Source organism: Dermacentor albipictus, chromosome 3 (assembly GCF_038994185.2).
Source record: "Dermacentor albipictus isolate Rhodes 1998 colony chromosome 3, USDA_Dalb.pri_finalv2, whole genome shotgun sequence".
Lineage (NCBI taxonomy): Eukaryota > Metazoa > Arthropoda > Arachnida > Ixodida > Ixodidae > Dermacentor > Dermacentor albipictus.
This window is the reverse complement of record NC_091823.1, coordinates 117,730,972-117,743,138: the sequence shown is the minus strand read 5'-3', so window position 1 is coordinate 117,743,138 and position 12,167 is coordinate 117,730,972. Positions and strand designations below refer to the sequence as shown.

The window sequence follows — 12,167 nt, the reverse complement described above, 5'->3', positions numbered from 1 at the left end:
AGGGATGTACAGAAAGAGTTCTGCACTGGCTGAAGGACTGCCCCACACTGGAGTTGGTAATGTTGCGTTTATTGGAGTAGAACAGTAAGTGCACTTCTATTAAAAATGTGACAGTCAATGCAGAAACATAAGGCAGACGAGCAGATGTGGCACATTTTTTTCAGGGCCCTCCATGCCTACTACTGCATTTCTAGTCTTGCTGTGCTCTTCGTATAAGCCCCTGTTCAGCAAAGGTTTTTACTCCATGACAGTTGCTCTACTGGGTTCGTAGGAATATTGAAGAAAAAAATGCAATGGTTTTCAAGAACTTTCGACGCCCTGACACAGTAACTTCAAGGACCTCGTGCAATTTTTTTAGTAGTTTGGATAGGCAATAACTTGTTCAACAAAATCGTTAACTTTAATGCAAACAAAAGAATACAAAACAAATCGCATTTCACTGATTTCAAACATTTGAAAGGCTGCTAATTTGCCTTTCACCACCCATCACTTAACGCACACAAGGAAGCATTTCAAGAAATTGCTCAAAGTTTTTCTGCAATAGCACAATTAACTACTTGGACCTGGAACATTTGCAGTTTTTGAATACTGTTTGGTTTGACAGTGTATGGGATGTCATCTGTTGCCTCAGCTTTTCACCACCAAATAAGCAATAGTCATTTGTAATTTCCTTTTATTGTGTCTGTAGCTCTCAATTTACTTATCACGGCTTTTCTTTGAATGCCTCAACTGTTGAGCTTCCTGCTTCTGCTCCTCCAGGTACATTTGTCGCCGGTTCCATGTGCCTAAAACTGGTATCTGCAGCTCCTTTGTAATTTCAACTTTAAGGATGTCGCTTTCCTTCTATTACCTCCACAGACAATCCTCTGTGACATGCGAAGAGTGTCACAGAAGGGAAAAACAAACGCTTGGCAATGTCTGCTATGTCTAGCCAAGTGTGCAAATTTAAGGACTTTCCAGTACTTCTAAAAATTCCAGGGTTTTCCATGCCTTGAAAATGGCATTTTAGAACTAAAGGGTTTTCAAGGATCGCTACAAACCCTGGGTTCTAGCACCTAAATAATTTTACAAGCATATTTTGGCATGGAGTTCGGAAATTCATGCTTTTAGCTAACGCTGCACTATCTCTGTACATTGAAGCCACGAGAGCGCAACCATTTTGGAGTAAAGAAAAATACTGAAAGCTTTTAATACCACTCTTTTTCTATGGAGCTTCGTATTGCCTAGTTAGGTTTAAGAATGTGCCTGGTTTTGGTGGGCGTTTCCTCGACATTTTCTGTGAGAAGTAGATGACTAACCCCCGTATTCAGAAATGTACACTAATCCAAAGCTCATGCTTGACTTTATATAAACGACGCCTGGTGCGAACGTCCCCCAGACGCTCACTGCCTTTCTTTTGGTGCGTTCACGAGTTGCGTCATTTAGATAAAGTCAAGCATGGGCTTCAAGTTATGATGCATTTGTGAATATGGAGGTAAGCGCGCGCAATTCCGAGCAACGCATTGGGCCATTGACACCGAGAGGAAACGGGGAAAACAAAGTTAACGCCTATACTCCTAAACTTTCGCGTACCTGTGGTGTGCGTGTATCGTGGAAGAAAAAACAGCGCAAACACCAGGACGAAAAAAAGCATCAACCACACCAGCGCTTCGTGGTGTTGTCCATGTTTTTGCGTCGTCCTTGTGTTGCGCTGTTTTTTTCTAAAATGCTCAACCAACTAGCCGGCAAGTCTATCCTGTGCATATATATTGAACACACGTATGATATAGAACGTCATCGAAGCTTTTAGAACGAGCACTGCCACAGGATACGAGCAGTGCACGCGTAACAAGTGGACACATTAGTCATTTAAACATGCGTGCCAATGCATGTGACGCGGCTATCGGCATAAGCAGTCTCCAAATGCTGGAATGCATGCTCTTCAAAACGCTAACGATCCGCTGCTAATGCAGGACGATAGCTCACAGCGGACTGAACCAAACTCTAAACTAATGCACTTGAAAGGAACGCCTACACGGCAGCGTGAGGCACGTCGAAATGCCTGGTACTGGCGTCGCAGTTGACCACATACGAATGGAACTGGCGGAAAAAATAAACAGAAATGCTCAGCAGTATACGCGCGACTTATACGTGGATGGTTGGCACGATACTTTGTATCCGCGTATTTTCGGAGAACATATAATGCATGGACTTTTGGAAAAGCACTCGATCGTGAGCTGAATGGCACATTTGTTATTTTCCTGGGGTGACGACAAGCCGTGAATAGTTCTCACGTCGTCGTCTGCGTTGTATTCCTCCGTTAGTCGTAGCAAGGAATGGAAATGATGCAAACGCAAACGTATTCCAGTACACAACAGCACAGCACACTGCAGAGAAACTCCACCCACCGCAGCCGACCGATTCCTCAAATACATTTGTTATGTATATAACCTCTAAAAGAACACGACTGAACGTGGTGGCTCTGTGGTGTAATGGTTAGGATGTGTGTGTTGAATTATATAGATGCGAGTGTACGCGGGTTCGAATCCACGTGATGTATAGAGCAATGTATTAGTTCTCCATAAGTATGTGATTTTCTCGACTATTGTGTTCTAATTAGATTATGTGTCTCCTGATTGTGAAATGTGCGAAGATAATTGCGGATTCAATGGTAATTCGCTTTTTTTTCTCTCCACATGCAGTGGCGTTCGGGACGCATACGCATTCCGAGCAGTCACGCCTCATGGTAGGCAGCAAATAGCCAGGAAAAAATGACTTTAAAATCCTGCATAACATTGCTCACGCCTATTCTGAAGTCCGCTTGGAATTGGGCCACTGAGTCTGAGGAGCCGCCTAGGGAACGGTGTATCAGCGACCCTAATTTGATCTGATTTCCTGCCTGCATGCGTGGCCAGGACATCGCTAAGAGGGTATTGGGAAGAGTACTAGCACTCTGTTTGGGGGAGTAGCAGTACTCGGTCTGGTGGAGTGCCATTACTCCTACGGTGAGAGTATTACCACTCTGCGGAAGAGTACTAGCACTCCCTGTGGGAAGAGTATTATCACTCTGCAGAAGAGTACTAGCAATCCCTTGCGGTGGAGTAACAAAACTTTGTCAACAGGAGTTGACCTACTCTCTCTCAAAGAGGGTCGATCTACTCTCGAAAAGAGAGTGAAATATGGGACAAGCCGCTACTCCCTCAAAGGGAGTGCCCGGCACTCTCTTAGTTTTTAGAGTGTACCTTTGAGTGTTGTGAAGGTGCCTGGTTGCTGCCAGGGTGCGGTGACTTCTGCCCAGGAAGAGTTGGCTTGCCGTCGTTGGAATCCTGTGAGCAAAAAATTGCCGTCTGTATTCTATGCGGCACCAGTTTTTCTTCTAACACTGAAGTTGCTCATACCTTGTGTTACATCCTTTACAAAGGTTTCCCTCGGAATTTTCAGAATGATAGCCAACAAACAAATATCATGAACCAGAACACCAACAACGCATTCCTAATATGTTAAATCTTCTCAGATTTAAATATTAAATTGCGAAACAATAAGGTGGATTGTTCCCACAAGAGGCCGTGTTTCTACCAGAAAGCTCACCTTCGTGCATACCGGTCGCCGCCAGCGTTTCATGACAAACAATGCGGTTACATAAGCTGCAGTTGCAGGGAATCGTGAGAACCGGTCGGGCAGGTTTGAATGCTATCGGATTACACTCTTGAAGGCGAAGCTTAAGCGTCCCCCAAATTTATTATGTGTGGCGTCAGGCTCACAAAATATCTGCATGCGAGGGCGTAGAGCATTTGTACGCAGAGTGCCGCTGCAGTTCCGGTCACAGAACAGTTGTATAACTTGTGATTCAGTTTCCCAACTAATGAGTCAATCTTCGTATGCTCTGAAGTAGACTTCAGGTGTGGCGCTTTTAGTTGAACATAGCATTTAGAAACAGGATGAATCCACGTGTTGGTGATACTGATCCATTTTTGCAGGTCTCCACCATGTGGTCCCTGGGCGAGGTCAAAATCTTCTTTTTGAGCTTTGACAATTCCAGCAAACACGAGTGCAACGAGGTGCAGAGGTAGGGTCCTCTGAGTAGCTCCATGATAAGCACAACCAATGGTACTTCCGCCAAGAAGTTACGTGCAAACATGCAGACGAGAGGCAGTATACATAAAATAGATAAAAGAATATCAATAACCTATTAAAAAGCGACATCTCGTGTCAGCTCAATAACTTCCAGCGTCTATCACAGAACCGCTTCGCCTCTTTCTCACCAATAGTGCTGGTCCGTGGCAATATTAGCAGCTGTACGTAACGTGAGAAATCTATCAATTTTCTCCGGAGGCAGAGCTATCCATCGTTATACTGCTAGTTGTTTGACAATGATAAAAAACGTAACATTAAAATAAAAAGAATTATTTTTAGCAGGTATTTTAAAGCACCGTTTTCTTCTTGTCAGGCAGTCAGGGTCAGGCGGAGATCTTAGGATAGTGACAGTCGGCACCGCACCTTTTATTTATTTACACCTAATAAGTGCGTGCAATCCACCAGACCTTTAAAAGCAGGAAAATGTTTTGCTTTTCTATCATGACACAAACTTTTCTCTTTTTTTTCAGCTCCCGTAAAGGGCAGCTCCTCCCAGTGCTGGCGCTTTGTTTTCGTAAGATATACTTTGTTACATGCGTTACCTTGTCTAGTTGACTGATCTCAGGGCTACAAAACAATCTGAAAATAAATTTTTAAGCCTAATATTATCAATGTTCTATGCATAGCTGTGACCATGCGAGGCTCTGGTGTTTCAGACGTACCGGGTTTGACGGGATGTGTCTCATGGATATATGAAAAGACACGGACACACTCTTAAGATGAAGCTGTATCTCGACACTTCCTGTATGTTTACGTGATAGCGGAGTATTAAATTTTCTTAGCATCTATGGGACTGACTCTTAAGAGCTCTGTTGCATTAAAATATATAATATTCTTTATCAGCAAGCTGATTTTATTTCAGTCATTTTTTTTTGTATTTAAACTGTAAAAATGGACGGCAACTCGCCCATTTTTAAAACTCTGCAAAACCTCGGTTTCTTCCCAGATCTTTGCATCATTTGCCTCTTCAAGGTTGTCTGGAAGCATAATGGCTAATCGCGACATTGCATCCGCGTCCTTCATAGAAGCTCCCGGGCGATGAGCTACTTCAAAATCAAATTGCTCAGTTCACCGACCCCAACAAGCTATCTTTCCTTTCAGTTCGGCCATCTTCAATATGTATGTTAGCGCTTCATGATCTGTGTATTGATGGAGCTTTGCAGCTTCCTGGTATGAACGGAAGTAGCGGACGGCTTTTAAAACGGCGAGAGCTTCTTTTTCTGTTGTGATGCAGGGCAATTCAGTTTTGTCAAATATGTAGCTGTAGTATTCAACTACACGCAGCTGTTGGTTTGCTGGCCGTGACGAGTCTCTCTGATATACGACTGCTCCCGTTCCATAGTGAGAAGCGTCGGTATTCAATTCGAAGGGCAGCGCAAAGTCTGGTAAGCACAACACAGGATCAGAAGAAATTATTCTGACCAATTCTCTGTAGGCGTCATCACATTCTTCTGTCCAACAAAAGGGAACATCCTTCTGAGTCAGTCTAGTCATACAGCGACTTTAGCGAGCATAATTTTGAATGAATGCTCAGAAATGGCCCGCCAAGCCTAAAAACACGGGAAGTCAGTGTACATCATATGGCTTGACTTGTTTTGCTATGCGAGCCACTGATTCTTCTTTCGTATCCTTCGCTCTTCCGTCCAAAACTCTGCCAAGAAATGTCTCCTTAGTTTTGCAGAACTCACCCTTCTTGAAATTAACTGTTAGCTTAGCGTCAGATAACGCTCCCATAATACGACGCAGGTGTTCCTCATGCAACTTTTTACTTTATAGTATATGATAATGTCGTCCACGTAAACATTGCAGAAGCGTCCAATGTAGGGATTCAAAACAGTGTTCATCATCTTTTGAAACCAACTAGGTGAGTTTTTCCATCCAAAAGAAAGGCGATAATATTCTTATATGCCAAATGAAGTCGTAAGCGCGGTGTATTGCTTAGTGTCTTCTTGCAGTGGCACCTGCCAGAAGCCCTTGCACAAGTCTATGCGTGAAAACAGGTACAGCCTCCTGTTTCATTGATGATGGTGTCAATCATTGGCATTGGAAAACGAATCAACAGGGTTTAATTATTTACTGGTCTGTAATCTGCATGGACCGGGGTTGTTGGAGAAGCATGGGAGAGGCCTTTGCCCTGCAGTGGGCGTAACCAGGCTGATGATGATGATGATGATGATGATGATGATGATGAATCCGTACATAGCCGCCAGATGCCGTTTTGCTTTGGAGCAATCGTGATAGGTGATGCGAAGGGAAGCACCGACGGGCGAATTACATTAGCGTCTAACAACTTTTGTAGCTCTTCTTTTAGTCCTGCCTTTTTTTCTCTCGTCAAGTTGTACGGATTTTTTCTCACAACTGTTTTGTCAGACAGGTGAAATGGAACTTCGAACTTTGTAGCTGTCAGTAGATACGCTTCCAAGCATACCAGTTCGAGGCAGACTTGAGAAAATACACATCTTTCTTCAGCATCCGCAGGCGGTCCTCTTTTTGTCCGTACTCTGTTTGGCCAGCCTCTTGGTGAACAGACACCATATCGTCCTAATAAATATTCATTCTCAACAACTTCACGTCCGGGCTAGATAGGAGAAAATCGTATTTCAAAGTGTTTAAAACTACTGCAACAACTTCTGCTTCTTTAGATTGGTACATTACTTTTCAGGTGCGCCACCTCACAACAGTATTTCTTACTTTCATCATACCTACGCGCAAGAACAGATCCCCTTTGTAATACAATTTGCGGGTTTGCGTTCCTTTGCTTAAGAATGGATGCTGAAGCTCCGCTGTTTATAAGTGCTCTTGGAAGTGGTCCATCAGCCTCAATTTCTATATGCAACAAACTCGTAGAAATCAAAGAAGCAGTCTCATTATTTGTCATCGAGTCAGACTGAGTACCCTTATTTATTAGTTTTTTTTTCAATATGGGCAAACTGCATTCCTCAGGCGATGACTCTCTTTCCGCGGCATGCAACGACTTATGGTGACTTCCCTCATGGAAACCTTCCTTTGATAACCATTCATAAAACTTCATGAGCTTGTTGCTTTCCTCGAATTCTACCAACATCTCTGCTTTAGTGTTCCTAGAATTGATGACATAGATAGCGATTCCTTGTTCACGAGGCTCCCTTTCCCCACTTTTCCATTGAAGTGGCCCAAGGCTACGGCTTCTATTTTTGTCAGCGCTAATTCAACATCATAAAACTTTCTTTTTCTTCCTTATCGTGACTAGAAGTTTGAACGAAGACTTGTACTACAGTCACTCTATACCTCCTATTTAGCTTTATTACCATTACTGCTATCCTCCCAATATTGCAGTACAAGCCATGTCCTTATGGATTGGGAATATTCTAGCCCGTAGTGTTTTGTATCGGGGATTCATCTTTAGCAAAGGGCGTGGATATATATATATATATATATATATATATATATATATATATGGGATACTATGTTTGAATAGTGATGTGTGATCCGTATGCATATCCAGACTGTGAAAAATTAACGCTTTTGATTTTTATAAACTTTTCGTTTATAAAAATATAAACTTCGTTTTAAACTATAAACTTTCGTTTCGTTTATAGTCTATAGTGAGAGATTTTTCAGTTCGACTTCAAGCAAGCGGCTAAAATATTTAGTGCCTCAGAAAGAAGCAAAAGCGCGTGACAATAATCCTTACTTGGTGGTTGCGGCTCATAACCTGAGCTTGCTATCAGTAAGATCGCTATACCAACATGAGCACAAAGTTGCAGTACGGGTAACGCTCCACAAGAAAAAAACTAAATGCATCATTTCTATAAACTCGTCGCATGGTACGGTGAAGGCTAACTGCCAAATTGACATGGCGTGTCCATAAACCACAGCACCCACGTGGTCGTTATATTTACCAACTGAGCTATCAAACAATTGTTCCAGCAGCATATTTTAGCAACTTTACAAGAAGCAGATGTTTTCAGGAACGTCAAAAGCAGTCATTTCCTTCAATAGTTGTTGAACAATACAAGCCCTTTTAGTCAGAAACTTGAGCGATCCGGGAAAAAAATGTAACGATTTCTTACCTGCAACACAAAGTAAAAATAAAAATCGTGGCATGGGCTTCGCATTCATAAATGGACAACTGAATCATGTTTTGTGACAACGTATATGATCCTGGAATTGCTTAAAACATGGCATTCTATATGTCGTTAATGCCAGCCCACTCACACCAAAAGCGGGGCTCACTTATGTGTAGTAAGTTGTATTTCATGCACCAGATTCCAATTAGAATTGACTAAAAAGAAATGGATTACATCTACGTAATGTTTCGTCCCAATGTTATTAACACTGTAGAAACGCAATAAATAGAACAAGAAGACCTGCATTTTCATTCCATGTTCCGCAGCCTTCCGCGTGTTACATAGCTTAATGGTAACTGCGTTTCAAAATTTCCGTTGGTCGACTATCTTCATTTTCTTCTGATGACATCTGCACCAACACTACAACTCGACGGATGTGCATGCTGAAGCACGGTGTTGTTACCCGGGAACCCTTTGCCCACAAAGGTGTGCTGGGTTAATGCACTGCTGCTGGTGTAGCAACCACACAGCGACACTCGCGCACATAACACACGGATGCGCCGACCGTCCGGGCGACGCAATGTCGCCACGAGTCGCAACACGCACAGCCACTACGTGGTCTTGGGAGGCGAGACTCTCCGAACTGGACCTGGGAAGCCAACTGGCGACCCTCGACCAGGCCCGGTGAGCCGCGATCGCCAGTGGAGGCCTGTCAGAGGGAACCACCCAGGAAAAAACGGCGCAACGGTTTCTGCAGCAATAAAGTTCGTCCTCCTCCTCCTCGCAACTGAGCCTACTACGGAGCGCAGCGATTTATTGTGGCTGGTGTTTGAACAAGGCGCTGCTTGTTGGACAAATGAAACTATAAAAAATTGTTCGTAGACGAGTTCCTGGCATCAGCGTCCGAATAAATAATCACTATGGAGTCCTAAAAGCGCCGATTTGATTTGGAAGCTCAGATGTGCGGGGGTTGAGAGATTAAGATACATACTATTGGTGATATGCAGCTGGGAATGCGTGTATTGCGTAGGGTATGCAACCTGTGGACCACTCCAGCTGGCGAATGGGTGTCAAGAGAAGGGAAATGCAGTCGAGGATGGCGGAAAATCAGGCGGGGTGCTGAAATTAGAAAATTTCCAGGTGCAAGTTGTAATCAGGTCGCGCGATAAATTGGTAATTCGAAGTTACACGGAGAGGCCTTCTTCCTGCAGTGGACATCAAAATAAACTGATGACGATGGAGTGTCCGAGTTCACCTGTGTGAACATACGCATCCTTGAGGCAGCTGCGTTGGGCGACCGTAGGCGTTCTATTCTAGATCTTTCCAAATGCTAGTGGTCAAAGCTGCTGCAGCACTTATAGTTTGCCTAGTGAATAAAGTAACTGCTTAGGAGGAATCTTTAGCTCGGGCAATCCTATCTAAATACATGTAAAAGGAGAATTCGTTTTTCTGGGCAGCCACTTAATCAAATTTGGCGGAGTGCGTTGCATTTTAAAGAAAGCTTAAAATCTAGTGACTATTCGTTTCGAATTATAGATTAAGATTTTCAATCTTTTATCAAAAGTTGGCAAAAATAGCAAATTTTCAGAAAAATAACTATCAAGTTTTAAACTCTAAGTCACCAATAAAAAATGATATCCGAATTCTGTGAATTGTATCTGATAGTACATGTAAAGTAGGCAAAATTTATATGTTACACATGAATCTGAAAAAATTTAGTAATATGGAAATACAGCTTTTACGTAACCCTTGTACACAACGTAACAAATTCACGTAAGATATAAATTGACAAATAGTATTTGTCCGCTTTGAATGATCTCAAGGTTGCCGTTTCCAGAACCCCGATATCTGTTTATGATGGAGAGCTACTAACTTGTAAACTTTGTGCTTCTACTTTTATTCGCACTTTCGAGTTTTTGAAAATCTTTGAACAAATTCAGGCCCTAAATCAAAATTTCGCTTGAGACTGTAAATAGAAATTAACTTTCTCTCTCAAATGAAGCAGATATCATTAGAATGGGTCCAGGGCTTATCTCATAAAAGCATTTCTCCGTTTTACATCTATTTGAATACGCTCCTTTCAAGCCCTAAATCATAATTTTGCTACGAAAAGTAACGAGAATTTAACTTTCTCTCTCGAATGCAACAAATTTCATTAACACGGTTCAAGGTTTATCTCAGAAAAACCTTTCTCCATTTTACATGTATTTGAATAGGCCTCGTTGGAGTTGGGCCGGAGCCAAAGCTTCCTCTTACATATAATTCGTTAGCGAAAAAAGTATTTTAAGTACAGTGAGCAATGTTGAGTAAAAAAAATCTTCATTACAACACTGCCAAAAATGTAAGCACCTGCAAGTCATTACTTGCTGTTATTTTTTACTAACAATTTTGGTAAGTTGGGTCATTTTAAAAATTATTGAAACATATTGTTATCCACTCTAAAAATGTGCTCACGCATCTAGTGTCTCCTGACTCCGTTTATGCAACATTATTTTTCTTTACACTTGTTTGGAAGTTTTGGTTTTGTAAGCTGCTGAATGAATTTCTGTTGCTGCACCAAAGGGGTGTCGAAAATCAGTGTTTTAGAAATCAGATCGTAGTTGACTGGATCCGTGGCATGCATGTATTATGTCCTAACATTGTGATAAATGCATTGCTTCTGCTTGAATTATACTATATACGTATGTATATATATATATATATATATATATATATATATATATATATATATATATATATATATATCCAAAACAACATTTCTACACTGTTTATCTGATTACAAACAAGGCGCCAAATAAAAGAACGGACAAGGGAAGACGACACGGGACAACCACGTAGGCGCAACGACGTTGTGCCTACGTGGTTGTCCCGTGTCGTCTTCCCTTGTCCGTTCTTTTATTTGGCGCCTTCGTTGTAATCATGCATAACCAACTCGCCCACCAGCATGTGCTCAGAAATTGTTTATGAATGGTTAATCAGGTGCACTGTAGTTTTATTATGGGAATCAATCTATGAAGATAAAAAAACACTTTTATTCTTACTCCACTATCGACGATATCGCTAAAAATCTCATTTGCCTACACGCTTGTTTGAAGGTACCTTATTATTTGCAGAAGCATCCCCCTGTCCCAAACTGGCTGTCTGACTCAAGCGCGTATAGTGAAAGGCAAATGTCGAGCTGCGAGATAACCAATGCAGCCTATGATATTTGATTAGGCGATGGACGAACGACTTGAGAAATTATTGTGAGCGCCTTTTATTCCCAATTTTGTCTCCAATTAAACAATTTATTTGCATACGACATACCTTGCGACGTTTCTAGAAGGGTCATCTAGCACTCGAGATTGATTGGATGTATTGTGAGGGGCCCCTCGTAATTGCTACCTTTACACAGATTCAATTTGAGAATGCTGGCCATGCTGACGCTATGCCTTTTTTTCTCATTATATGCAGTGGCGACAGTGCTTTTCTGCTTCTTCAGCAGACTGCTGCTGAGGCGGCTCGGATTCGGCCCCCATGGAATAGTACCCGGGACGTTTGCGGCACTCCTGAGGGATGCTATGCTCCATGTGGACCATGGAATGCTCCACGTCATCGGAGCTGTAGAAGCATATGCAATCCAAGGATTCAGTGTGCGTCAGAAAGCGTTCATCGTGACGCTTCTCTACTCAGTGGTGGTGTCCATTCTTTTCTAGTTCTTTTTTTTCGTTTGAATAATTTTTTTTTCTGAAATTATAGACCCCATGGCTTATCACAGAGAGACAATGCGTGAAAAGAGGGGACAAACATTGTCGCCCTCTGTCACCTCCAGGCGGGCAAATACAATCAACGTATTTAAATACTTTCGTTAGTTACCCCCTCCCCATTAACATGCTGGATAATTGTGAGTGAACGCAGTAGGTGGCAGAGTGATTAGCCCGTTTTTAATGAAGCTCGTTAATTCACTTGTTGATGACAACTCTCTGTTTGAGAATTCTTCATCTGTCATGCAATTTCTGCAGACGA

At 42.2% G+C, this 12,167-nt stretch overlaps 1 protein-coding gene across 3 annotated transcripts in view; it reads left to right on the top strand.

The window, feature by feature from the left end:
* LOC135915616 (uncharacterized) overlaps positions 1-11,899 on the top strand; it is a 132,439-nt gene extending 120,540 nt beyond the window's left edge. For all 3 annotated transcript variants that reach the window (XM_070536684.1, XM_070536682.1, XM_070536683.1), the window contains exons 3-5: positions 3,957-4,045; positions 4,584-4,627; positions 11,616-11,899. In XM_070536684.1, the coding sequence (XP_070392785.1) occupies positions 3,966-4,045; positions 4,584-4,627; positions 11,616-11,857 (366 nt within the window). In that variant the 5' untranslated portion in view covers positions 3,957-3,965 and the 3' untranslated portion in view covers positions 11,858-11,899. The remainder of the gene's footprint in view (positions 1-3,956; positions 4,046-4,583; positions 4,628-11,615) is intronic.
* The last annotated feature ends 268 nt before the right edge of the window (positions 11,900-12,167 follow it).